The 25,748-nt window shown below is 34.1% G+C and overlaps 2 protein-coding genes across 2 annotated transcripts in view; one reads left to right on the top strand and one right to left on the bottom strand.

Moving 5' to 3' along the window:
* LOC123535350 (ras-specific guanine nucleotide-releasing factor RalGPS2-like) overlaps positions 1-18,744 on the bottom strand; it is a 138,523-nt gene extending 119,779 nt beyond the window's left edge. Inside the window, exon 1 of the mRNA XM_053524483.1 lies at positions 18,715-18,744. The gene's annotated coding sequence lies outside the window, so the exon portion shown is untranslated. The remainder of the gene's footprint in view (positions 1-18,714) is intronic.
* Positions 10,340-25,253, top strand: LOC123535570 (uncharacterized). Its single transcript, XM_053524485.1, has 5 exons — positions 10,340-10,692; positions 12,621-12,659; positions 13,192-13,296; positions 14,539-14,572; positions 23,169-25,253. Exons 1-5 carry the CDS (start codon positions 10,644-10,646, stop codon positions 23,293-23,295), a joined length of 354 nt encoding a protein of 117 aa, XP_053380460.1. The 5' UTR covers positions 10,340-10,643; the 3' UTR covers positions 23,296-25,253.
* Positions 25,254-25,748: the final 495 nt, after the last annotated feature.

Genomic DNA, 25,748 nt, shown 5'->3' with positions numbered 1-25,748 from the left:
TTTTTTTCGTTTAAACTATTTGGTTTCATTCATTACCCAAAGTAAATTTTGTTACTCGCTTTTACTTAAAAATGAAAAAAACAAAAACAACAAAAACTAAACAACAACAAAAAACAAAAACAACAAAAAACAAATAAACAAAAAAAAAAAAAAAAAACGGAATAAAAGTCGACCGGGGATTCCGTTTGAGAAGAACATATTTCATAACGGCTGCTCTTAATTTAATTCTAGTATCTATGTACAATCTGATAGGTGATACATTCAGTTAACTTGAAGCCATAAACAAATGCTCTTGTGACATGAGAGAAGCAAGAGCGGTCGCCGAGAAGTCAAGGACCTGTACGGTAATAGTTAGATGGTCCGCTGATGTGGCTAAAATTTGAGTCATTAAAATCTAAATTGTATAAAAATGCTTCAGTTGCCTGCTTCAGTTGACAGGCCAACAAACACAATGTTTCGAGTCATAAATATCTCGTAATTCACAGTATTTCAGTCCGTGAAGTTACTGATTTTCTCTTTATGTATCAGGGTTGGAAACAGATGAGATTTCGAAGCTGTAATATGTCATTTATTATCGCATGGCTGCATGTGTAGTCTTTTTCTAATGCAGAGAATTTCAACAGGTACATTACTTAAAGATGGCGGAAGAATTGTGGTTATATTGTAGAGATTTCGAAAAGCTGGCTATTTTAGGCATACGTACACAAAACGCTGAATGGTACGCTGCATAGCACAGTACAAGAATCAGGAGAAGGATTGCAAAACAGTCTAGGAATAAGGTCAGTAATTCTCTGACGGTCGAATAAGTGTTTCCGCGGTGTAGTCGGAAGAAGTACAAAGTAAAATGATCCCATTTTCCTCATTGTTTTGCGTAAATTCGTGGGAAAACGAGAACTTTCATCACACCTTTTCACTGCTAGAATACATTCTGCATGCAATGAGACCATTTTCATGTTTACAGTCCAATGATGAACAATCCTGCAATTCGAAAGCGGAAGTAGGGGTTTACTTTGCGGACAAGAGCAAATATGCGCCATTTTTAGGGTAGCAACCTATTTGCTTTCATTTTTCTTTCGTTAATCTATGATAGACTTTCGTTTTTTTGTCTGTAAAACAAAAAAGAATTTAATAACTGTCCTTCCACCTACAAGAACTGAGATAAAACTTTTCTCGGAACATATCATAATTAGTCCTAATAGTCATAAATCTGTTGTATATGTTGTTAAATGGCGTTTCCAATGCAAAATAATCATGAAAATTGAAAAAGAAACGATAATTTTCAACCATATTTAAGATAATACGCCTATTTGTGCAGCAAATTCTGAGATGAAAAAAACACACCAAAATATGTCTCTAGAATTTCTGAAAATGTACAAAATGCATCCATGTGGGCCTTATTTACAACAAAATTAATCATATTTCTGAACCAAAATAAAAATAATTCGAACAGTTGAAAGTTTTACCATTATTTTCTGTAAAACGACTAGGGCATAAATTTAGCCAAGTAAGTGGGAAGGGATGAACTTTAATTAAATGTCTATACATCTGAAAATTAGATGTACTTGAAAGCATCACCAGGTACAAGAGCTTGACCTAGCGGGGAAAAGAACTTTATACAGATACTTCTGTAGTTTAGGAATCCATTGCATCGTTGAAACTTTATATTGTTGATCATAAGAGTTTCGAAGGTTAAAACTTCATAGATATGATTAGTATCCAAATCCTGTTTATTGGAAGGACTTTAATTTCTAGTTTTATTTAGTTCAATACTTTGAAATACTTTGATACATTCCTATAATACACTCATCAAATGATGATGGTACCTAGCCTACCGAAACCAAAACATACCTTGGACTTCTTTTCTGAGAAGGCTTTATTAAAGTAAATTTAGGTTAACGGAGAGCTAGATGTTTAACGGTTTCATAAACTATGATACGAGAATCAACTTAAAAAAGGAAAGTGTCCATGTGTAGCTGTAAGATTCGGCGTACTGACAACTACACCATTTAAAACGATTTTTCTTGATCAATTTTGTTATCTGACCATGACAATCATCAAGAATTCAGTATCTTGGTCCTTTAAAGAATATATCAAGAATACGCTTGTTCTACCATTGATGACATGATCACACCTGAAAGAGCAATTTTACATTTTTACAATCGCAATAAGTAGGGGTATTTGACTGTATGCATAGGTTTAAGGTTCTTTTATTAACTGAATTTGATTTTACCTTTACCTCAGAACATTTAAACTTCTAAGATATTTTCATTCTAAATATTTAGGAGCAGAATCAATGACAAATCTATTATCGATATACCGATGATTGTTCGGGAATAATAACCTTTATTAATTAAACATATTTTAGAAAAGATGTCTGTTATGGTCAGATTCAGTGCAAATATGTTGACAAAGAATATGTTATATATATAATGGAATGAAGTATGTTGCTATGTAAAAAGAACATTTTCCTCGCCGAGTGTTTGTCGGTTTTGAAAGTATTAAATTGAAGTCTGCAACAGACATATTTCTTTATATCACTTTTGAGACTAATTCAAGTCTAAATTGTGACTAGATTTTCAAAACCCTCAAAGTATATTTTTTAAAATTCTAATTATCGCTATAAAATTCCAATTTGAATATGATTACGAGTTTTGCATAAAAATATGATATTACACAAATGCCATGTTTACAAACCATTCTCTAAATGTGCAAAATACGGAATACTGCTTAGTATGCGTATTTTACTTTTTGTGCCCCTCCATTTTATTTTGTTATTCAGCATGTGCACCTCGCGTTTTGTTGGAGATTTCTGTCTCGGCCAGACCGGAGTTATGGCCCTTGACTTGGGATAAAACGTTGTGTGTCGTTGTACATATCGTCTGTCGCGTTGCAATGTCGCGCGTCGTGTCATGTGTCACGTTATTTGTCGTGTGTTGCCCCCAAAGGGCGACTTTTTTCGACATTCAATGTGGCACCAACTGGATTCCGTACATGAATGACTTCAAAAATTAAAGTATCAAGTTTGTGTTTATTTAGGCAGGAAGACACTGCATCGTTTTAATGCGGTTATCCTTATCGGTATTCTTATCAGTACCCTGTTCATTTTAGCCAAATAAAAATATTTCCTAGATAGGTCATTCAATCAACTTTAAGGTAGTTCTGCACGTTTGGATCAAATTTTTAACTATTATGTAGAATTTGATTAAACTCAATTTTTCAAACTTCAAATATACCAAAAATTCAGCAATAAAAAAGATAGGTCATGTGCTTGATTTTTGCTAGGTGGTTAGAAAATTTGGAATCAGCAATATTTCATAATGGGGTCTATGAGAAAATCATAATTATAACATTTTCGCGAATAGATTTTATTTACAAGGTAGATTTGATGAAACTTCTCACAATTGAAAATAACCATGGCTATATTTGGTAATAAAATGTTAGGTCGTATGCTTACTTTTGAATATTTTACCATGATTAAGGGAACGGCATTTCACGTTAATTTTAAGAAATTATTTTGATGTTTAACGTGACATGTTTTATATCTATTTTGACTTTAGAAATATAGCACGGTGCCATTGTAACAATTTACTCACAGTTTCGATTAATTCATAATTGATTTTCATTTCCGTACGCGAATCAGTTTATTCTACGTTTCCGGATAAATGAAACGCGTTATAACATATTAGTAAGTAAATGTTATATCTATTATCATTATTTACAGAATACTTTACTCTTTAGCAATACATGTAATGTTATTTGCGGGTTATGACATATCCTAGCTTGTCTAGTCTTGTCCAGCGCTTAATAATATTAAATCATCAATCTTGTTAAGTAACTTGACAGTTTTAATGGGTACCTATATCTTTATCTTATCATTACCCTGTTTTCATTTTAAGCCAAATAAAATATTTCCTTTTAGATAGGTATTTCAATTTCAAAACTATTGACGTACCCTTAGGATTATGACACATTAAAGCGTCAGACTTAACAAAATGTAACGTAGAGTTTAGCTGGAAAACTGTCCGTTTTTCGAGTATAACATTTTTTTCGGGTCGAATTTTGTGTAAATTTCAATCATAAATGTGCAAGTATGTTTACTTGCGTTTGATTAACAAAAAAATTGTATGTCACCGAATTCGTTTTTTCAGTACGACCCCGAGCTAAAATGTGACATTATTTGGTGGTATTTTTAAAGTTACGCTAAAGTTTCGGACGATATCGGAAAACTTGTACTATGGAACAAATTGTCGACATTTTATCGTAAAAATATACGTTCAATGAAAGCATATACTGAAATATAAAAAATATCACATATACAGTAAATCAAATAATAATAGAAAAATGAAGTAAACACGATGTTACTTGGTGGTATTTTTAAAGTTACGCTGATAGTTTCGGACGATTTCGGAAAATTTGTACTATGGAGTTTATTGTCGACATGATTTCGTTAATTTATACGTTTAATGTTAGCATAATATACTGAAATATAAGAAAATAACACATAGGCCTATAATTCGAATTATAATAGAAAAATGAAGTCCCGGCTAGTTTTAAATACATTAAAACATCAACATACTTTATCAATGAACAGAATGGCCATGTTCCAAAAAATTATTTCAAATTGGACGCCAAAAATTCTTTACCTAAATTTACGGTAAATTCTCTTTTAAATACTGCAGTTAGGAAAATGTTGTAAGCATTATATTGATTTCTAGACCAAGTTATTGTTTGCCATCTGTTGCATGTTTTTGATATCACAATCGTCTTCCTTTCAAGACAGTTTCAGTGAAATGAATCACTACGTTATTGGAAACCATCAAGTAAATACAGAGACAAAAGTCTTGTGACAGGTGTTAAGGCTGAAATATAAAATCTATATCACGAAACAATGATAAAGGAATTGTGCAGACGATATTATTGATATTTATATATGCATCTGAAATCTTATATGTATTTAGAATTTTAAATGTATTTAGATTTAAATATGTATTTACAATAACAAGTGCAAGTGGAGCAAGATAAATAAACAACAAAATTTATAAATTTTGATCGAAATTTTGATAAAAGAGCAACAGCAATCTGCTGACACAAACTTTATTAGTCAATGACCAAGACAACAACATACTCATATGCTATGACATTGTCCTTACATCTATACCCACTCCTGATCGGTTTAATATTGCTTCTACGGAGTGCGACGTTAACCCCAACCAAATATATATTATATATTCTACGATAAATCTCACTTGGGAACTTCTTATTTCGATTCTAACACGATGCATGAGTCCATTATAACACATATTCACATCAAATACTAATAATGAAGATAATACAAAAATTTAATGATGCGTTTTTTGACAGAAGTAATTTCACTAAAATCACGTATTAAAATTGAACGCTAATAAAGTTTCTTATAATTGAAGTAAACACCAAAAGTTCGCAACTCAAAACTAGCCGGGACTTCTTTTTTCTATTATTATTCTATAGAAAAACTGACCCCTCCAAGTAAAATACTGACTCCCTAAAGATGACTCCCTTCGAATCTCATAGAATAACGACCCCGGTTATTATTCTATAGAAAAAGTGACTCCTTCCATGTAAAATACTCACTGCCGAAATTACTACATTCGAACTCTCATAAAATATCGATTCCCGGACATTATTCTATTTAAAAAAAGTTACTCTTTCCGTGTAAAACACCGGCTCCTAAAAAGACTTTCGACGATAATATCTATTAAAAAGTGATCCCCACCAAACCTAACGGACACTTTTACTAGATCTACAACTCTAATACCCTCCATTGCCAATAGTTAACATTTTGATTGTACTACTACTACTGGTGCCGCTACTTCTATTGCTATTACTACATGTACTTCTTCTTCTTCTACTACTAGTACTACTACTTCTTCTACTACTACTACAACTGCTACTACTGATACTACTATACCTGCTTCCACTAATACGTCTTGTACATCTACCTCTTCTTCTGCTGCTGCTGTTGTTGCTGTCACTTATTCCTCTGCTGCTGCTGCTGCTGCCGCTGCCGCTGCCACTGCCACTGCCACTACCACTACCACTACCACTACTACTACTACTACTACTACTACTACTATTATTTTCTATTGTTGCCGCTACCGTACTTTACTGCCAATGCTAAGTATTGCAACTTCTATTAATACTAAGTTCTATGCTAGCAGTTTCTTGTGCAGTTTTCTTCTGAAGAATTACTTCGTACCGAAGTTTGCAGGGATTATTGACACTGGTGTGTTTTGTGAACGTTTTGTGAATTGTTATTTTCCTGAAAAAAATGTATACACCAAGATACAGCGTCTAGAAATAGAATCCCTTTTCCCGTTACGGAATGCTCTGATTTCTGTGTCAAGTGATGGTATCTGGGGTTAATGGTCAAACGGAAGGACGGACGGACGGACGGACAAGGGCAAATCTATATGTCCCCCTCCCTCGAGTGGGGGCATAAAATGCAGCAATTAGGCCTTAGATACATGAGTTATCACTATGAGCGGGGAGTCACTTTTTCTATAGAATAATGACCGGGGGGTCATTATTCTATGGGGGTCGAAATACTTCATTACACCGGCATCTATGAACAAGTTGAAACTATATGCAAGAATCCCTAGAGAGCGTTTCTTCTATAAATAGAGTGTTCTGATCTTGACACAAGGGATCACCTAAAACCCGTCACAATCTTGAATTCCGTGATGCCCGTGACGACATAAATACGTGACAAACACCTAATATCCGTGACACATTGAATTTTCCGTGATGGACTACTCAAAGTACTAAACACCGTGACGCTATCTATTTTCAGAAATAGGATTGTATTCGGCAAACTACGGAACGCCCCGTATAACAATGGACGGACATGACTCGGTAATTTTCGGAACGTTTCGTATGCTTCCGATGATTGGCTTCTTTATATTTGGTTAAACATTGACCACAAAATCGTACTTATTGACATTTTTATTAACAATAACAAATCTTAAAATATACAATCATTTTCTTTTCGTGCGTTTTCTATTTTGCTTTTTGGGGTTTGTGCATTTTTTACAGTAGTAAGGAACGTCATCTGCTGGTATGTCATCTTTTGTAGACCCTCGCATTCAGGGTGGTACCATATTTTACATTTATCACAAACAACATACATACAATCTTCAGGCATTCTACATGAACAAAATACTTTTAGATAAGCGGTGTATCTAACACCACTTGCATGCTCAAGGGTCCTAGAACCGGCAGGAAATGGTGTTAGTTTAGCTTTTTCTAAACAATTAATTAAATGCCCACGTAAAAGTTCCACATTATATTTTTGAGTACACGGGTCTATTCCGTTAGCTTCCGCTATGGCATTTGCAATTGCATACAGACCACAGTCATTACCATTTTCCTGAAAAGCACAGTCCATGAATTTTAACAAAATTTTGTCAGACTTCTTTGGTGGGGTATCCTTCTTAAGTAAATTACACACCACTTGTTGAACTTGAAAGCTTAAAGATGTAAAGCTGGAATCGTATATTTTTATTTCCGATTTGTTGTTCGTTTTCATGGTTGACAAAGTAAGCCAGTGGGATCCACCGTGCTCTGGAGTTCTGTTTGCAATCTGGATAAAATTACCATATGCACGAGGAAAAGTCAGATTGACCGCGTTTAAACAACTGTCCAAACCCCATATATGTGGAAATTGTCTCTTCATGAGAATCATTGCTGCGTCTATAATCCGATCATTAAGCCACTCTGTTGGTGAATAAAGAATTTTTTTTTTCGTCCTTAAGTTTAAGGTTTCCAATATCTAACCAATCAGGTCCACTGACACATGTATTTGACGCAACTGGCTGTCCAGGTTCTATGTTTTCTTCTATATATATTGTGTATGAAGGTTCTGTTACGGATGACTCTACATTCCGTGACGGGTCTTTTGTCACGGGGTTTTCATGTTCGCTTATGACCGGTTCCGTCACGGAAGAATCCAATTTCCGTGACGCCTCTTTTGTCACGGGTTTTTCATGTTCGCTTATGACCGGTTCCGTCACGGAAGAATCCAATTTCCGTGACGCCTCTTTTGTGACGGGTTTTTCATGTTCGCTTATGACCGGTTCCGTCACGGAAGAATCTAATTTCCGTGACACCTCTTTTGTCACGGGTTTTTTGTCCGGGGAACTCTCATAATCGTAGTCTCCTATCCTCGGCCGTTTCCTTCCCGCCTTTTTCTTTTCATCAAGGCCGCGCAGGATAGTCAGGGTTGGCTGCGCTTTTGAGTTTAAGTCCATGCCCAAAGACATCTTCACAGCCATTAAATGATAGCAGTTAGTGCATCCGCATGAACATGACTCTGGGAAAATTGTGACTACTCGAGCCTTGTCATCTTGACCGAGTATTGTAAATGTTCCTAGTCTTGGGGCAAAAACGATTCTATCATTTTTTATGAGTTCATCAGCTCGAGAAATGTTAATGTCAACCCTTTGCGTAAGGGCGTCTGGTAGTATTTGCTCTTTTGCCTTTGATAAAAACTGATTTTCGCGGATGCCATTTACAATATCTTCAGGCTGTGAAACTGCAAATTGAATTATTTCATAAAAATCTATTTTTGCTGATATGTACTGAGGTTTTAAAGTGTACGTACCAATTCCTGCGCGACCTCGAGAAATTTCCTTCAGATAATATTGATGAAGGCGTAGAAATGATAGTACTACTACGTCAGCTGGGGCTTCTTTCCATTTGTTAAGTTGTTTTAACACTTTGTTCATACTTTCGCTCTGGTTCTGGGTTATGCCACTGTATGGGTCATACCTTGTAATTTTTTCTATAGCCCATTTTGAAACTTTTCCCAACTGAGGTAAAATTCTTTCTTCAAAATGCCGCCATACTTTCCTCTCTTGAATCTCTCCCAAATATGAAACGAATATGGTCTTTGTAAGCATTTACTTCCGCATTCGAGAACCCTTGCTCCGTCAGCCACCTTCCGATATCATTCAAAATATGGTTCCAGCACCTCACATCGACTAGAGTCGGAACGCACGACATAGCATTCATAATGCCTTGTTCACCGCCAGTCACACAAGCAAAAAGTGTTTTGGGAAGTCGTACATTTTCTTTGAAAAAGGTGAACAATAATTCGTGATGATTTTGAAACTTACGTTCGTGCAGCATAAAGCGGGCTGGCATGCAAGGCATTTCTTTAAAAAGAATATGTCTAAATATCAACGTAGATACGTAAAAGTCTCCGAGCTGAAATGTTGTGTCATAGCTGAGACACTGATTTTCATTGTCGAGATAAAGTACCCTTTCAAGTTCTTCAAACATTAACTTGTGTCCACAGATAACAACTAAATTTTGGTAAGTATTTATTACCTGAATGAATTGATTACTTGTATCTCTGGCCAGCGCATGAAGGTTATATAAGGCATCACGGGATATTCTAAGTTCAGTATTGCCTTTATGTCTCAGGTTTTGTATTTGCTTCTCGGGGTTGCTCCTCGTCGTCATGGATTTCTCTCTTATACACAAGATTCGGGTCTTCCGACTTTGTCTGTTTCAGCCATTTTTCTAAACTGCTTGGTTTAGCTCTCAAGAAAGGACGATCCTGATTTTTTGAATTTCCGTGTGACATTGGCTGTGAAACTTGTTCATTTCCGATATACTGAATTACAAATGGACCGTCGGTACAATCCGGCTCGTGATAAACAAATTTCACAAATTCTTTTGAAGCTCCGTTCTCTGTATGGATGTAGAAATATTTTTTCTTCAATCTTGGATTTCGGCGAGGTAGGCCCACAGTTCCTTGGTTCATCCATCGGCTCTCCAATCCTGTTTTTTTTAAGCCTTCTCCTTTGAAAATCCATGTTTCCCCACCTTTTGGCCTGAACGGTAGCGCCGATATCGGCTGTTCGGACCGTATTAAATGGAGAATTTGTTCCGTAGATAACGACATCTATTTTCTATCCATTTTGGCTGACGACGTTACTAAGACAATCACGTGACGTTATTGCCATTAAATTTGACTTCGTCACGTAATGGCATCATTAGAACTGGCATATGTCGTGATATAAATTGCCCATGAGTTTAAGTTTAAGCTAAAACAATACAAACAGCAAAACCAGTGACAGACCCGTGACAAAAAATATATTTTCCGTGATGACATCGTCACGGTCGTCACGGCCGTCACGGGTTTTAGTAGATCTGTTGACACAATGCACACATCATTAATTGAATATCATATACTATAGAGTGTACATGTTTTTATCTATTAAGAGTAAATATTGTTAACTTCCTGGTCGACTTAAAACAATTTAAGGTAAAATACAGGTGAATAAAATTGTACTTTTATTTATGGCATTTTTATCTTTTTAACTCGACTTACGTTCTTTGAAATGAAATTTATTAGAGTGTCAATGTTTTAGCTTTACATGTGACAATATATGTTCATTGGCAATCTTTGGAATACATTTATTTTCGTATCGTTTTTCTTTCTTTCTTTTTTTCTTCACTAAAATATTTATTGCCGGTATTAGTTCAGCACAATGACATAATGAAATGCGAGTGAACATAAACCTGTATCTTGTATATTTATTTCAGTATTGTCGCGTGCATTTAAAGCTTCAAGATCATTTGCAAAGACACAGTTAAAAATGCAACGATATTTATTTGTCACTTTTGCTACAGGATTTCTTGTGCTTGGTAAGACATTGTTATTACTTTTCACTTTAATATTAAAAATATTATCAATAAAGACTGTTACAAAAGCGCTTTAGAAAGTTAAACAACGCCTTTTTGTACGCACTTTTCATAGAGACGTATTATGCGCTGGCGAGTCCGTCCGTCTGTTCGTCCGTTTAGTTTCGTATCCGCAGCATAACTAAATTACCATTTAATGTATTAACTTTAATCATTACATATAGGACGATGTGTAAAGCGCATAAACTACATCAGTAATGTATAGTTGGGATGAGACAATGTGCAGACCTCATGGCTGGGTCAATATTTCAAAGGTCAAGGCTTTACATCATCTGTCGTGTGCAGAGCACAATTTAAAAAAAAAAAAAAAACCTATTCAAGTTAATTACTTGAAACTTTGAAAGTAGTTTTATAGTGATGAGACGATGTGAAGGGTTCAATATTCCACAGTACTACTAGACCTTGATTCATAGATCCAAAAGGAATAACAAAGTTCCAATAACGCGGGCTCTACAGTAAACCCCTACAGTATAAAGATTTTACCTACCCGTGAAGATTTAAGGGAAAAAACTGAAAGGACTAATTATCTAAAGCAACATAAGAGTAGTGATCAAAAATGAAAGAAAAACGAACCAGATCCATTTCCCAATCACTGACCAAGCACTGTTAGTTTGTAACTAGGTAATTGTTATTTTTCCATTATTTCATGCAAACCATGTATAATTACCATCATGAAAATACAAACGAATACAGTTATGTTGTGGTGAGTCTTTAACTAGTGCAAAAAGCTGCAGGGAAGGAACATAACGGAGTACCTTTGAAGAGCTGTCGGGGGTGGGGGGGGGGGGGGGGAACACAACTGCGTGTTTTACTGATTATTGCATTAGAAAAGCTATAAGACAGTGAAGAAATTAAGAAATTAATGTGTAACATAATGCAGAAAAGAAACGAATCGAAGCATACAAGCACTCTGCCTCTGCATATGAATACGCAACAAGAAGATCATAAAAAAGAACACGATGAAACTGGCCAAAAGTCCAACATCAAAGCAGCACAATTCCAGTAGGCTTACAGACATTTCTCACAAGTATTTTTAATTTATGTGAAAATATTTGATGATACCACACCTACAAAATTACAAATACAATTTGTATGTTACAATCAAAAAAGACAAACAACAACCACATTATAAATAACCTAGAGCAACGCCTACAATCACTGGACCATGGTGATTTTTTTTTCTGAAGGAGGCACGAAAACAGTTACAGTTAGTGCATTTTCATTGTAGCTAATGTGCTTTACTGTTTATTCAGACTATTTTTAAACCCATTTATTCGGACACATACTTCGATCCGTAACCACATAGTTATAAACAGCTCTGAATTACCCGTTTCATCGCGAAGAAATGAAGACATCGTGTGTCTCTATTATGAATATTTACCAGCTAAGACATCAATTTAACTATATCTTCATTATTTCTTACACTACATATTTTGAGACATATAAAGTGGAGCTTTCTAATTTAAAAATATAATATAGAAATTTATTACATTGTAACTTTTTTATTAAGTTTTGCAATATTTCACACAACTCAGTCACGGAAAAATACTTTTACATTTTACAACTTGGCAGTAATAAACCATTGTGAAAATCGCTTTATGTTGACTCTGTGTGTTCAAACAGTTTCAATCAAAAAGGAAAACGTAGCGTAAAAGGACTGACTACCAAACATGAACTTCCAGAATTGTCTGTTTTGTACAACTTGTGATATGTTTATTAAGGTAATTAAAGTTTTCAAAATAGCAAGGTCACACAAGTCAGCTTGAAAGATTCGAACCCACATTGTTGAGAACAAATTATTGGAAGTCAGTCACCTTAACGACCTCGTATGCATGCACTGTATGTGACTTAAATGTGTTTTGTATTTGTAGATGGAAGACTGGGTGTCTCGGCTGAAGAAGATTCTTCAGGTTAGATATAGATATATATTCATATAGACTGTTTGGATATTTCTTGTCATTAAAGATAGCAGTTCATACTTTGGTACTGAATTAATTCCTTTACTCTAAAACCTCTGTAAATAGGTAACTTCAAACCGTCATGCTATTGTTACACTTGTTTACGTTCTAGTTTTGTTTTCAAAGGATCATTTCATAGATCTTAATAATTATCAAAACAGCTGTCTTTAATAAGCCTTACCGTTTTTTTTATTTAGTGTTGATATATCTTCTGGTACTTTGGGATCATGGATTCCATTCAAAATATATAGAAAGAGAGCGGATGAGAGAGAGAGAGAGAGAGAGAGACAGAGACAGAGACAGAGACAGAGAGGTTTGCTTTTGCCAAAGCTATAGGTCGTAGGGTGCGTTCTACAGTTCATTACCTTTGATAAAAACATTCAATGAAACCGACATTGCATTTATTTTGCTGGTTAGGTTCTATGTCTTCTAGATTTTATTCAGTATTTTCACAAAATGAAAAATGTTTTATCTATAATTTTAGGTGGTACCTGTGTAAATAATGCAGCAGTTGTAGTTGGCGTTATTCTGGGAATAACAAACATAGCTACAATCATCTTTGCTGGATATATATCCGTGCAGCTGAAAAGTAAGTACAAGCCATTAAACCCTTTTTATAGTATAGAACTCAACCCAGCAACATAAAGGCAGTTTGATTGATGGAATGGACAACATTCAGCGTGTCCCGTAAGCAGATTGATCGGGTGAATGTAGCAAACGTCATTGCTGATGTTCTGAAAATATTCAAGGAAGTCCTTAGGAAGCATGTAACGCCGCTAAGCAGAATAAGAAAATGGCAGGCTCTCGTTGACTGAGTTAACAGTCATATTTTTAAAAGAACACATAATTCATGTTCGATTTTCTGTACTTAGCATGATTGCTTTTATTGCATTTTAGGACTATCAAGATATATCGTAATAATTATGTTTTAAAACTTATTTTCAATCTGACTAAAGTACATCTCCTATTACGCTACGCATAGGATCTGAAAACGACCTATTCATTGCCTCGTTCTGACGGCCCTTTCACTAGCCAATCAGAGCCTAGCTTACAACATCTTGCAAATCTACCTGTAGCATTGACTTTTGATATTTACAATTCTTATGTTGTAATGTATCAGATAGCCGGTTAGCTCAGTCGGTAGGCCACTTGCTTTGTAAGCGAGGGGTCCCGGGTTCGAGTCCTGGAATAACTGTATATTTTTCTTACTCTTTGACAATCGAACAAGTCGTCTGATTGGATAACATAAAAATAGCAATAATGGAAATCCAAAATATACAGAAGACGAATGTGAATGGGTCGTTCTCAGATCTTCGTTTAGAAGATCAAGCACTTTAGTCAGATTGAACTTATTTTATAACGCAATTGAATATTTAGTTGTATATAGTTGTTTAATCAAATAAATCAAAGATCTTACACTTCTACGGGTACAGGTTGAATTTTATTACGTCTGATGCAGTATCATGTCATAATATCTTCGAAAATATTTATCCACTTTTACATGGTTTAGTTTTGTTTTGAGCAAAACCATTATTTTATTTGGCGACCATACGCCGCTTTTCATCGAATTGCACACTGTGCATCATTGAAGGTTCCGTGTGCACCGCCGTATTAATACATCTGCAAATGTCTCTGTTAGTAAGTTATATTCTGGTTCTTATAACATGTGTACATATTGAGTTCTGTTCAAGCGTGGCAAGAGGGTGTGGACGGTAGCTTGCATTTCCACTACCGTCCAGTTCATTCTTCTGCAAATGTTTAATTAATTTTTATATATTTAGTAAAAATGACATTTTCTAACCTAACGTTTACTTTTGCTGAAATCTTTCAGATATGCGGGATGGAAAACGGGAAAATAACCAAAGGTACAATTATTTATGTTATGGAAACATTTATAGATAAGAACAACATTTATTTCTCGTTTTCTAATGTTTTAAGCAATGCACACTTAAAGACATACAAGTCCATTACCAATCTATTATTTCTAGGCTACTATTCTGCCGATATCATTGTTTTTGTTATTCTCGGGTAAAAGTTGTTAATCATAAGTAGTTGATTTGCTTTGAGTTTAGTGCGTCGTTTTTCGCAGTAGTTCAGTTATGTAACGGCAGACAGTTAACGTAACAAGTTTTCCTGGATTCTCTACCGGTACCAACCTGGTCCCTGAAAAGTAACTTCCGGTAACAACATCAAATTCAAATGGTATAAGAAACATGTAAGTCTATGAGAGTTCTAGCCAAACTACACGATTAAAGATTGATGGAAGCATTGAAATAAGGAACTATGAGTATATTAATGTACATAATGGTGAAATTTAGACGTTTGTAAGATCGGAAAATGACAATGAATGTAACGTCTGACATATCCGAAAACTTGTAGGTATCCGGACACAAGATCTACTTGATGAAATAAAGCTTATATGAACAAATAATTGACATTAGATATAGACACTAGATACAGAAATGAGTGTATGTAATGGGTCCAAAACCAAGGCGTAAAGTAAAGTGTCCTAATGTAGAATTACGAATCAGAAGCAGATCATCCTCTACAAAAAGAAAAGTTACTTCCTCTGAAGAAACAGTCAATCAAGAGAAAAAATATAAACATACAAAACATATAAACCCAATAAACAAGTCAAAAGACATAAGTGATAATAAAATCAACAAATCTATGCCAAATTCAAACCCAGAGATGGAAAGCAGAGATAATACTATGAATGAAACAATAAATTTTGAAAGTGAAATCTGCACACAAGTTGTAAACACAGGAAGTTCTCCCCCACAAATGGCAATGTTCCCACCACATATGTATAGTATGGGTTCTATTAATGATACCTCACATGCAAACACCTATACCACATTTGATGACATCTCCTCTTGCTCAGCCACATAGTGGGCCTACAGGAATTTCTGATCAAGATGTTGTAAGAATAGCCTCTATACTCAAAGAGGCCCTAAGAGAAGAAATCCTCCTATTAGTCCAGTCATTAGTCCAAATACAAGTTAAAGAGGCCACATCAGAAATGGCAAATGATATAGTTAATCTTAGAAAAGAAATAGAAACATTAAAATTGACCAACTTAGAGCTGGAAAAGAAGCAAGAGGAGGCAGAACAATACAGCAGGAAAAACAGTGTGAGAGTAGGAAACTATGAAGAAAACCACAATGAAAATGTTAACAAAATAGTACTTGATATAGCAGCAAAGAGTGGAGCAGATATCACAAAAACAGACATTGATAACTGTCACAGGGTTTGTCAAAAGAAGAAAGACAAGTGTAGGGATATTATTGTAAAATTTACAAACTACAGGGCAAGGACAGAGTTTACCAAGGGGAGAAAAAAACTGAGAGAACTGAAAGAAGACATCTTCATTAATGAAGACCTCAAAAAACAAAGAAGTGACCTAGCATTTGAAGCTAGGCTTATGAAGAAAAGTGATAAAACAAATATCAAGAGTACCTGGACCTTCAATGGTTCAATCTTCATTCTAACAGAAAAAGATGAAGTGATTAAAATAAATAGTAAGGAAGACCTTCTGAAATACAGTGTGAAGCCCAGTGAGTTATAAGTAGTAGAATGGATTGATTGACTGATAAATTATCTGTAAATTCAAATTAAATGATGAAAAAAATTGATGATGATGATGATGGTTATGTTGAATAGTTTATCAGCTTCATTATAAATGAAGCTATATATCAAATAGAAAATATCTGTCTGATGATGATGCTGATGCTGAAAAATTATCTGTAAATTAAAAAAATGATGATAAACTGATGATGATGATGATGATGACAAAGATGATGTTAATGTTAAATAATGGTTCAGTTTCATACATAAATGATACTATATGTCAAATAGAAAATAGCTAAATAGATATCTGATGATAATGATGCATCAAGAACTGCAGATATATTAGTAAAATAGTTGAGTGCCTATATTTGTAATATAATAGAACATGATTAATAATGATGATAATGATGTTGGTATTATGATGTACAGCCAAAGCTTAATGAATATAATTTATTTATACATGAATGAGAATCTATCAAATAGGTAAACAATGTAAAAAATAGATGTCTGATGAAAATGATGATGATGATGAAGATTAAGATGATGATGTTTTTACCAAGAGCTGCAGCTACATTAGTAGATATGTCAAATTACTCTGTATATGAAACATTATAGGAAATTGTTGTGTCTAATGATGATGATGATGATAATGCTGATGAGATAAAAGCCAAAACTGATAAAAGCTGATATGAAATAAGTGTAAAATTCTATGCATAAATGTGAATATATAAAACAGAAAATATCTGATTTATGATACAGATGATGATGATGATGATGATGATTATTATTATGATGATTATGATGATTCTCACCAGAAGATGTATAAAATAAAATACATAAGCTAGGCTAGTATGTTTGTGTAACATAAAAGAAAATGGAAAATGATGATGATGATGATGATGTTTTTGTTGTTGTTGTTTCATCAAGGAACAGCTGATATGAAATAAGTGTAAAATTCTATCCATAATGTGAATATACTAAACAGAAAATAACTGACTTATGATACAGATGATGATGATGATGATTATTATTATTATGATAATGATGATGATGCTCACCAGAAGATGTATAAAATAAATACATAAGCTAGGTTTGAATGTTTGTGTAACATAAAAGAAAATGGAAAATTATGGAAAATGATGATGATGCTGATGTTGTTGTTGTTGTGGTTTCATCAAGAACTCCAGCTACATCAGTATTCTAGTTGAGTTAGTCTGTATGTATAACATAATAGAACATTGTTGTTTTTAATAATGATGAAAATGATAATGATAAAATGAAGATGATTTTAAGTTAAATAAGTGTACAATTTTATGACAATGTTTCAATAAGAGCTACAGTTACAAAAGTATAATTGCTGAATTCTTCTTTAAATTTGTGTGTTAATAATAAATGATGATGGTGATGATGATGAAGATGATGATGGTTTGGAGGTGGTAATGAGGAAATAAAAAGAAGATAATAATTTATTGTCACCAATATTTGTCCCCTATAGAATTTTTATGTTATTGCTATCATAGTGTTCTAGTATCATTATCATGACAACATGAAATTTACATAATACCTGAAATTTATCTATGGAATTTGTCACCTATACATAGACATTTATTGAGATAGCTGTACCATTGTATTTCTAGTATCATTTTGAAACTCATTAAAATTAATAGGACTAGCTTCATGAAAACTTGAAGATAAATTGTAAGAATATATACCCATGTCAAGTTGGTCATGTACTAGATCTGTGCACCATACTAACTTAAAACTTGAAATATTCAGATTACTTTAAATTGTGAACAGTTATGTGTGTGTGTATGTGTATGTCTGTGTATATATTTATATATATGTATGTATGTGTATAAATATGTGGGTATGTGTATATAAGTGTATGTATATATGTATGTATGTATGTATGCATGTATATATATATGTATGTATGTATGCGTATATATGTATGTATATATGTATATAAGTATTTATTCATTCTAAACTTCGTTGAAACTTACAGGAAAAAAATATGATCACCACTGTACAAATAGCTAGAAACTAATTTTTGATACCTGTCATTTTTGTACTACATTGCAGCATGCACATATTTTTTGTGTAAGTTTTTAACATGTACATTTTTGGTACGCATGAATTTCTGCTATTTTGTATAGAATCTAATACTGTCTGGTTAAATATATTATATTTGTGATTAGCTAAATGTTAGCTGAATGCAGAATATTTTATCAATATATATACATTTTTGTATATATATTTCAATTTACTAAAACACTGATCACTAATGATGTTTGTGCTTGCAAATTGTTCATTCAATCTGGTTAGAAGCTTAATTTATAAATATGTTACACATTGAAATCCAAGTATTAATATAAGAACATGCACTTTTAAAAAGCCGTGGAACATAATTTACTACATAAAAAGAGAGTCTACTCACTGAATCACAAGTCCTTGAACTGTAAGCACTATGTCAAATCAATTCTTCCGAAATATCTTTATTTTCTAGTCTTTTTACCATTTCCTTGAAAACCACAAAGCCTTTAATAGCATATCCACGTGAAAACTTTCTCATTTTTCAGCACAGTTCAGCGTATGCACAATATCCCAATTATGTATATGGGTAAATGTATTTAGACATATTGATTTTCAAAGTGCTATCAATAGAAACATTTCAACTCACATTTTACACTAAAGTAGATATATCTAGTGTCACAACTACATTTGCAATTTAGTAAACTATTCCATTCATAAACACGTGTTGAAATGTAAATCCATCATGTAAACATATCTAGTGTAAGCCAATGAAATACACACGCATTCATCTTGCCCTTTTAACTGACCAATCACGATTCGCTATATGGTTCATAGTTGTCATTTAAAGTCTATATTTAGGCATATTTACATGCGGGTGCATGCAAAATGCGGGCTACCAAAACTAAATATCCACATTGGCAATAGAGCACAAAATTGATTACCTCACCGTTTCAAAATCTTACAAAAACATATGTATTCAATCTTGTCGTGAAGTTTTACATTACAGTAAAATGTGCATCTGCGATCTAATTACTGTTCTAATCATTACTTTTCTTTTCAAATACTTTCCCCTACTTTCTTTTATTTCCTGTTTTCTAGGGCACTTTAGACGATGGGTTCCCTCACCCTATAGCACCTTTAGCCCAGGTATTACCTAATGTCTGTAGATCTTGCCTTATATAGGGCGAGGGTAGGACTTTTTGTTGTATTTCAGATGAAGATAAAGGGTCTGAGACGGTTTAATACTTTTGAGCTGTTAACCTGGATGGCTATGATTCTTCTTCTAGCGGGCGATGTTCACGAAAATTCTGTACCTGACATGAATAGCAGTCTGCATTTTTCTTTATCTTCTGCATCCTCTCTGCCGTCTTTAACCTTAGGACGGCCATCACATATTTATGCAATCTCGCCAGGCATATGTATGTTTTTGACAACACAGAAAATGACGTCACTCGACCTTCAGCTATTTCCGGAAGTAAATAAAATGAAAGTAGAAAACGAAAGCCGCATTTTGATTCGTAGATAGTCAGGGGTTACGCGCAGGGGTCACCCCGTCTAAATGTATGCGCGTGGACTTTTTTTTTTTTTTTGCTATTGGGGAGCCAATTTTCAGCACTTTATTACGAATTGAAATTATCTGGGCTTTAGTACAGCATGTCAGCTTTTAATCTATGAAAACATATCTGAGCTCTGGATAAACAGAAATCCCACAGGGGTCCATAACGGACCAAGGGTACATTGATAATTTTGGAACTTCATCGAATCGCTCAAAATGTCATTTTTGATGTTGTCTGAGAGTGTCAGTATATGCCTCAGATGTAAGATATAACCGTATTTGAGAGCTGCAGACCTAGACATTTCAGAAATATTTTCAAAATAAGTTTCGTGTAATAAATGTTGTTTCTACGGAAGCGTGAAAGGGCCATCAGACGCTAATACGTTTTAGTACGTTAAGGCTGCGGAAAGGATATCTGATCTCATAGATGGTTTTAAGAAGACCCTCTCATTCGTACACTATAATGTTCAGAGTTTTTCCATAAACGAGATATATTACAAGGAGAACTCCAGCATTTCGATGTCATCTCTTTTACTGAAACAAGGCTAAGTAATGACACTGAGTCTGACTCTATCATGTTCGATAATTATGCTGTACCTTTCAGAAAAGATAGACCAGGAGACAACCATGGTGGAGTTCTTGTTTACGTTAAAAACAACATCCCTGCTATTAGGAGATCTGATCTAGAGATAGCTGGAGTCGATTGTATATGGATAGAACTTATGCGTAAACAAATTCTTTATGGTACTTTCTACCGCCCTCCAAACTCCTCTCCTATTCTTTTGTCAAATATAGAAAATTCTATCGGTCTTGCCTTCGACACAAACATAAACAATATAATTATTACAGGACCTGGTGACTTTAATCTAGATATGATGAAACCAGCAACACATAGAAAAGTAAACGACATAGCTACACAGTACAAGATCAACCAAATAATAAATGAACCAACTCATTTCACTGAAACATCTTACTCTCTTATAGATCCTTTTTTCTATATATAATACTTTTTGTCAAGCATTAGATGAAGGCAAAGAAATCCGCGCCGTCTTCTGTGACATCTCTAAAGCTTTTGACCGCGTTTTGCACAAAGGTCTTCTGTTCAAGCTGGAATCTACCAGTATAAATGGATGTCTGTTAAATTGGTTTCATGACTACTTATCCGGTAGAAGGCAGAAAGTAGTTCTTCCAGGAGGTTCTTCTAATACTGTATATATCTCAGCAGGGGTACAACAAGGTTCCTTTCTAGGCCTTCTTCTTTTCATCGTCTTTATCAATGACATTGTCTTTAATATCAGATCAATCATCAGACTTTTTGCAGATGATACTAGCCTGTACATTGTTGTTGACGATCCCATCATTGCAGCCGGAACTCTAAATTCGGACCTAATGAAAATAGATGAGTGGGCAAAGCAATGGCTGGTCGATTTTAACCCCCCAAAAACTGAATCTCTTCTCATTTCTCGTAAAACTAACAAGCCACAACACCCTACTCTATATATGAATGGTGTTCCAATAAACGAGGTGACGTCTCACAAGCATCTTGGAGTTATATTCTCAAACGACGGAAACTGGCACGAACATATCGATAGCATTAAAGAAAAAGCATGGAAACGTATAAACATAATGAGAACCCTAAAATTTATGCTTGACCGCAAATCACTCGAAACTATCTATTTGTCTTTCATACGGCCTCTCCTGGAATACTCTGATGTCGTATGGGATAACATCACCCAGTATGATGAATTTGAACTTGAGAAAATCCAACTCGAAGCATGCAGAATCATCACTGGAGCCACAAAACTCGTTTCCTTTTACAATCTTTACAAAGAAACTGGTTTCCAGCCCCTAAAAGTCAGAAGACAAAAACACAAACTTACTCTTTTCTATAAAATGAAAAATCAATTAACTCCCCAGTGTCTTTCTTCCTTGGTACCTGAAACTGTTGCAGAAACATCCGTATACAATCTTAGAAATGCCGATGATACTAGAAACCTGCATTGTCACACTCAACTTTTTGCTAACTCCTTTCTGCCATCAACTGTCACAGACTGGAACCAGCTACCATTAGATCACAGGAATTCTCCCACTTTAAGAATCTTTAAAAGACAACTTTATTCAGACGTACTGGAAGTCCCACGTCATTATTATGTAGGTGAACGCAAACTCCAAATTCTTCATGCTAGGCTTAGGACTCACTGCAGCTGTCTGAATGAACATTTATGTTCAAAAAACATTGTAAACAGTCCCTCTTGTGTGTGTGTGGGGGGGGGGGGGGGGGGAGGGGAGGTAGAAGACTCATATCATTTCTTATTCAGATGTCCTTTATATCAAAGAGAACGCACAGAACTCCTAAACAATGTTAGTGCAATAACCACTGTTACACTAAATACATTGTTATATGGTGATCGCTCCGTTAGAAGCACACAAAATGAATCAACATTTCTACATGTACATAAATACATACAGAAAACAAAGAGATTTGATAGGTAGTTTAAGTACTATTAAAAATTATGGCTGTAATTATAGCTTTGAGTCCCAGGTTCTATGCCATCGTAGCCCTACTTACACAGCTTTAAGAAAAGTCCTAAAAACTCCATGTGTCTAAAGTGACATTCCCATTCTTGACCTATTACTCTCAACTCCTCTATTTCGCTTCCTTCTTTCCTATCACATTCTTTAAGATATCAATATACATTGTATATCAAAGTTTAGATTTAAGTCTAAATCAACAATTTAAACTATACATCTGAAAACGTATTCTTTTCCAAGCCAAATTTTGTTTTACAGTTTGACAAATTTATGCCTCATACCATTTTGATCAACGAAGAAACTGCAAGCAAAACATGTAATATAGACGATTCATTTTGTTACCATTAAAATCAAATTATGTATAGGGAGAGAGTTTCTAAAAAAGCTGTAAGCTTCCTACTCAATCCTAAAATCTGATATATGTAACATTGTAACAAATGCAATTATGTTAAATAAATATTGTTTAAACCAAGTTACTGCCCACTTCCACATACGAATCAGAAGTTTAGGACGATTGATTACAGACTCAAAGTCTTTTATCCATCGTCACGGAGAACATACGCAAAGCCAAAGGATCGAACTGACGGCCACGAGATCCGTAGATCTGTGTTCTCCCTGCTGAGCTAAGCGGGCTGACGTTAATCATTAGTAAGAGTATAGAATGCCGTTAAACACAATATATTAATATAAAAGCAGGTATATACAAATACTTTTTTTAAGTTTATGTAATGTTAGTAAAGTAATCTTTTCTATGCTATATATTTTAACAGTAACGATGGGACTGAAAATGTACAACATCAGGAAGGCGAAAGCTATACCGCCGCGGGCTATACAGTCTTAGATGTCCGTACAAGGGACAACGGATCTATGTATGACATTGTTCGCATAGACAGATAACCTGATAAACCTTCAACAGTGTAAATGTATTACATTGACTGAAAATTGGTAGAATAAATAAATAAAAGCAGACCCTGTCGCGAATGCAGAACAAGAACATGATTGTTTTGTAAATATAACAAATATCTAAATTGATCTGATATGAACTATATTGCTGTTGTCTAAATATAGAAAGTATGAATTGTTTCGAAGTACAAAATCTCCCTTCTAAATACGGAAATTAGTTTTCAGTAGAATAAAGTCTAGAAGATCCTTTAGAAGCAAAAAATACTACCAATTAATACGATGCAGACCCCGTTTGATGGAGTCGTTTTATGAGAGTTAATTGAAAGTGCCACTAGGACCCCTTGCACAAGTTTGAATGGCACTTTGTTATACAAACACTGAATGTACTAAATGATCCTAAAGGACCAGAAAATATGTCAACACTGAGTCAAAGTCCAGATCTTTTGAGAAAAGAAGAGTAACCCTAACAATAACTCTTGAATTTTTAAATATCTTAATTGGGGTATGTGGATAAATATGACATTAAAATTAAAGTTTGGTTCTCTTACCTATCCGATTGATTCCTGGTTAATGTTTAATTGCGGTTTTGACCTTAGTGACAAAACCTGTTTGTTTAGCTTTATTTTAATTTGTTGCTGCTTCCTTTTTAACGTTTAACAGTAAGAAATAACATAACCAGATTTCTTTCAATTATTACAAAATAATGTATTTGGCGTTTAGAGTTAGTATTTTACCAAAGTGACGAGCCAGACACAGGAGAATGGCATTTCTTGAATTCAGCTTTGATATCTCTCGTTAGACCCTTTAATAAGTAGTCTTGATAACCTGTCCGAAGACTTTAGGATTGCTTTTAAATAGAGAATATTACACGAGTGTCATTTCATAGTGAATTTCTTAAACTAGTTGAATAAAACAATAACATGCGAGGCTTTCATCAATTTATTCAACGAGTTTATAAATTCAGTGTTGTAAGTCACAAATGTAATATCCTTTTTATCACATGATAGATTTTCCTGCCGAAACATAAAGAAATCTTCTTTCTTTAGCTATTAAAACAAGTCAATTTGACCAACGTCTCTTTTATACTTTAACGACGTCGACGTCAAAGGTTTATTACACTATAGATCTAGTGTATTATCATTTAATATAATGGCTTTAATTCACCCCGGCGACGTCAAACATGTAATTATATTTTATGTAGGTGAGAAAAAACCATTAAAACATTTTATATTAAATGGTCATCAAGTTGATTTTAGAAAGGTATAGCCTTGAGTGCTTATATCAGAGTGCCATTTAATACTTAAATATTTTATGTTTTCTTTTTTGTCGATGTGTGATTGTTTTATAATAGATAGTCTCTCAAATTTCTTTTAGAAAGGTTTTCATGAATATTTTACGGATATGGATGTGTATGTAATGGCATGAAAAGTGAGACTTAAATAAAATATTTGGTTTGTATTGTATTGTATTGTATTGTATTGTATTGTGATGAACGGAATTCAAACGAGCAGTTATTGTGTAACCAAACTATTGTTAGCTATTTAAAAAATATGTGAAATATGTTACGTATGTAAGGGATACATATGATCTTCATATGTCATGATTTTCGATGACCGATAACAAAACAGCAAAACAACAGAACTTTTTCATTGGCGAAGACAATTATCGTTTTTTATACATATTTTACCTGAATATAAAGCAGATATGGTAGGCAAAGCTAGGCAAAATGGAAATAAAAAACAAAACAAAAACAAAACAAAAAACAAAAACAAACAAAAAAAATAAGAAAGAAAATAAAGAGAAAGAAATAATTGAATAACAAACCTGTAATCAATCACGAAGACTTGCGTCTGTCTTTTAGTCTTGTTGGTTTGCACATAGCTTTTTCCTACAGTGTGTTTGATATGCTTTAGGGGTTAAACATTGATGTCAAAAATGTTTTACATTTATTCAAATAGAGAGGAAACCATCGCTTTGAAGGCCATTGCTGGCTTTTAGTGCGCAAACGGTTTGCAAATGGGCCTTAAAGAAATGGTTTTGAAAGATTATACACTTGCCCAACAAACAGCCAATATTTGATATGTAAATTTCTTTTAAAAATCTGGATGCAAAGTAACGTTAAAATGCTGTTTTTCACCTAGTTAATAGCCCATTTTCACTGGAGCAAAACTTTTATAACGATTTTTTGGCATTTTTTCCTGAAAACATTATCAATGTAATATATCTAAGTGTATAATGGCTACACGTATATAGACCAATACTATATCTAAGGTATATTATTTCCACGATCGATATTTCTTGGACATTGGTTAACAAAAACCCGATGTATAACCTCCCATCGTGTACAAATAGTTTTGCTATAAATTATTTCTTAAATAATGTTTGATTTTCGTTACTGATAATACAACGGTCAATCAAACTTACCATGCATTATCTAAAATATGTCC

Source organism: Mercenaria mercenaria, chromosome 15, assembly GCF_021730395.1.
Source record: "Mercenaria mercenaria strain notata chromosome 15, MADL_Memer_1, whole genome shotgun sequence".
Classification (NCBI taxonomy): domain Eukaryota; kingdom Metazoa; phylum Mollusca; class Bivalvia; order Venerida; family Veneridae; genus Mercenaria; species Mercenaria mercenaria.
This window is presented reverse-complemented; position numbering and strand designations above follow the sequence as displayed.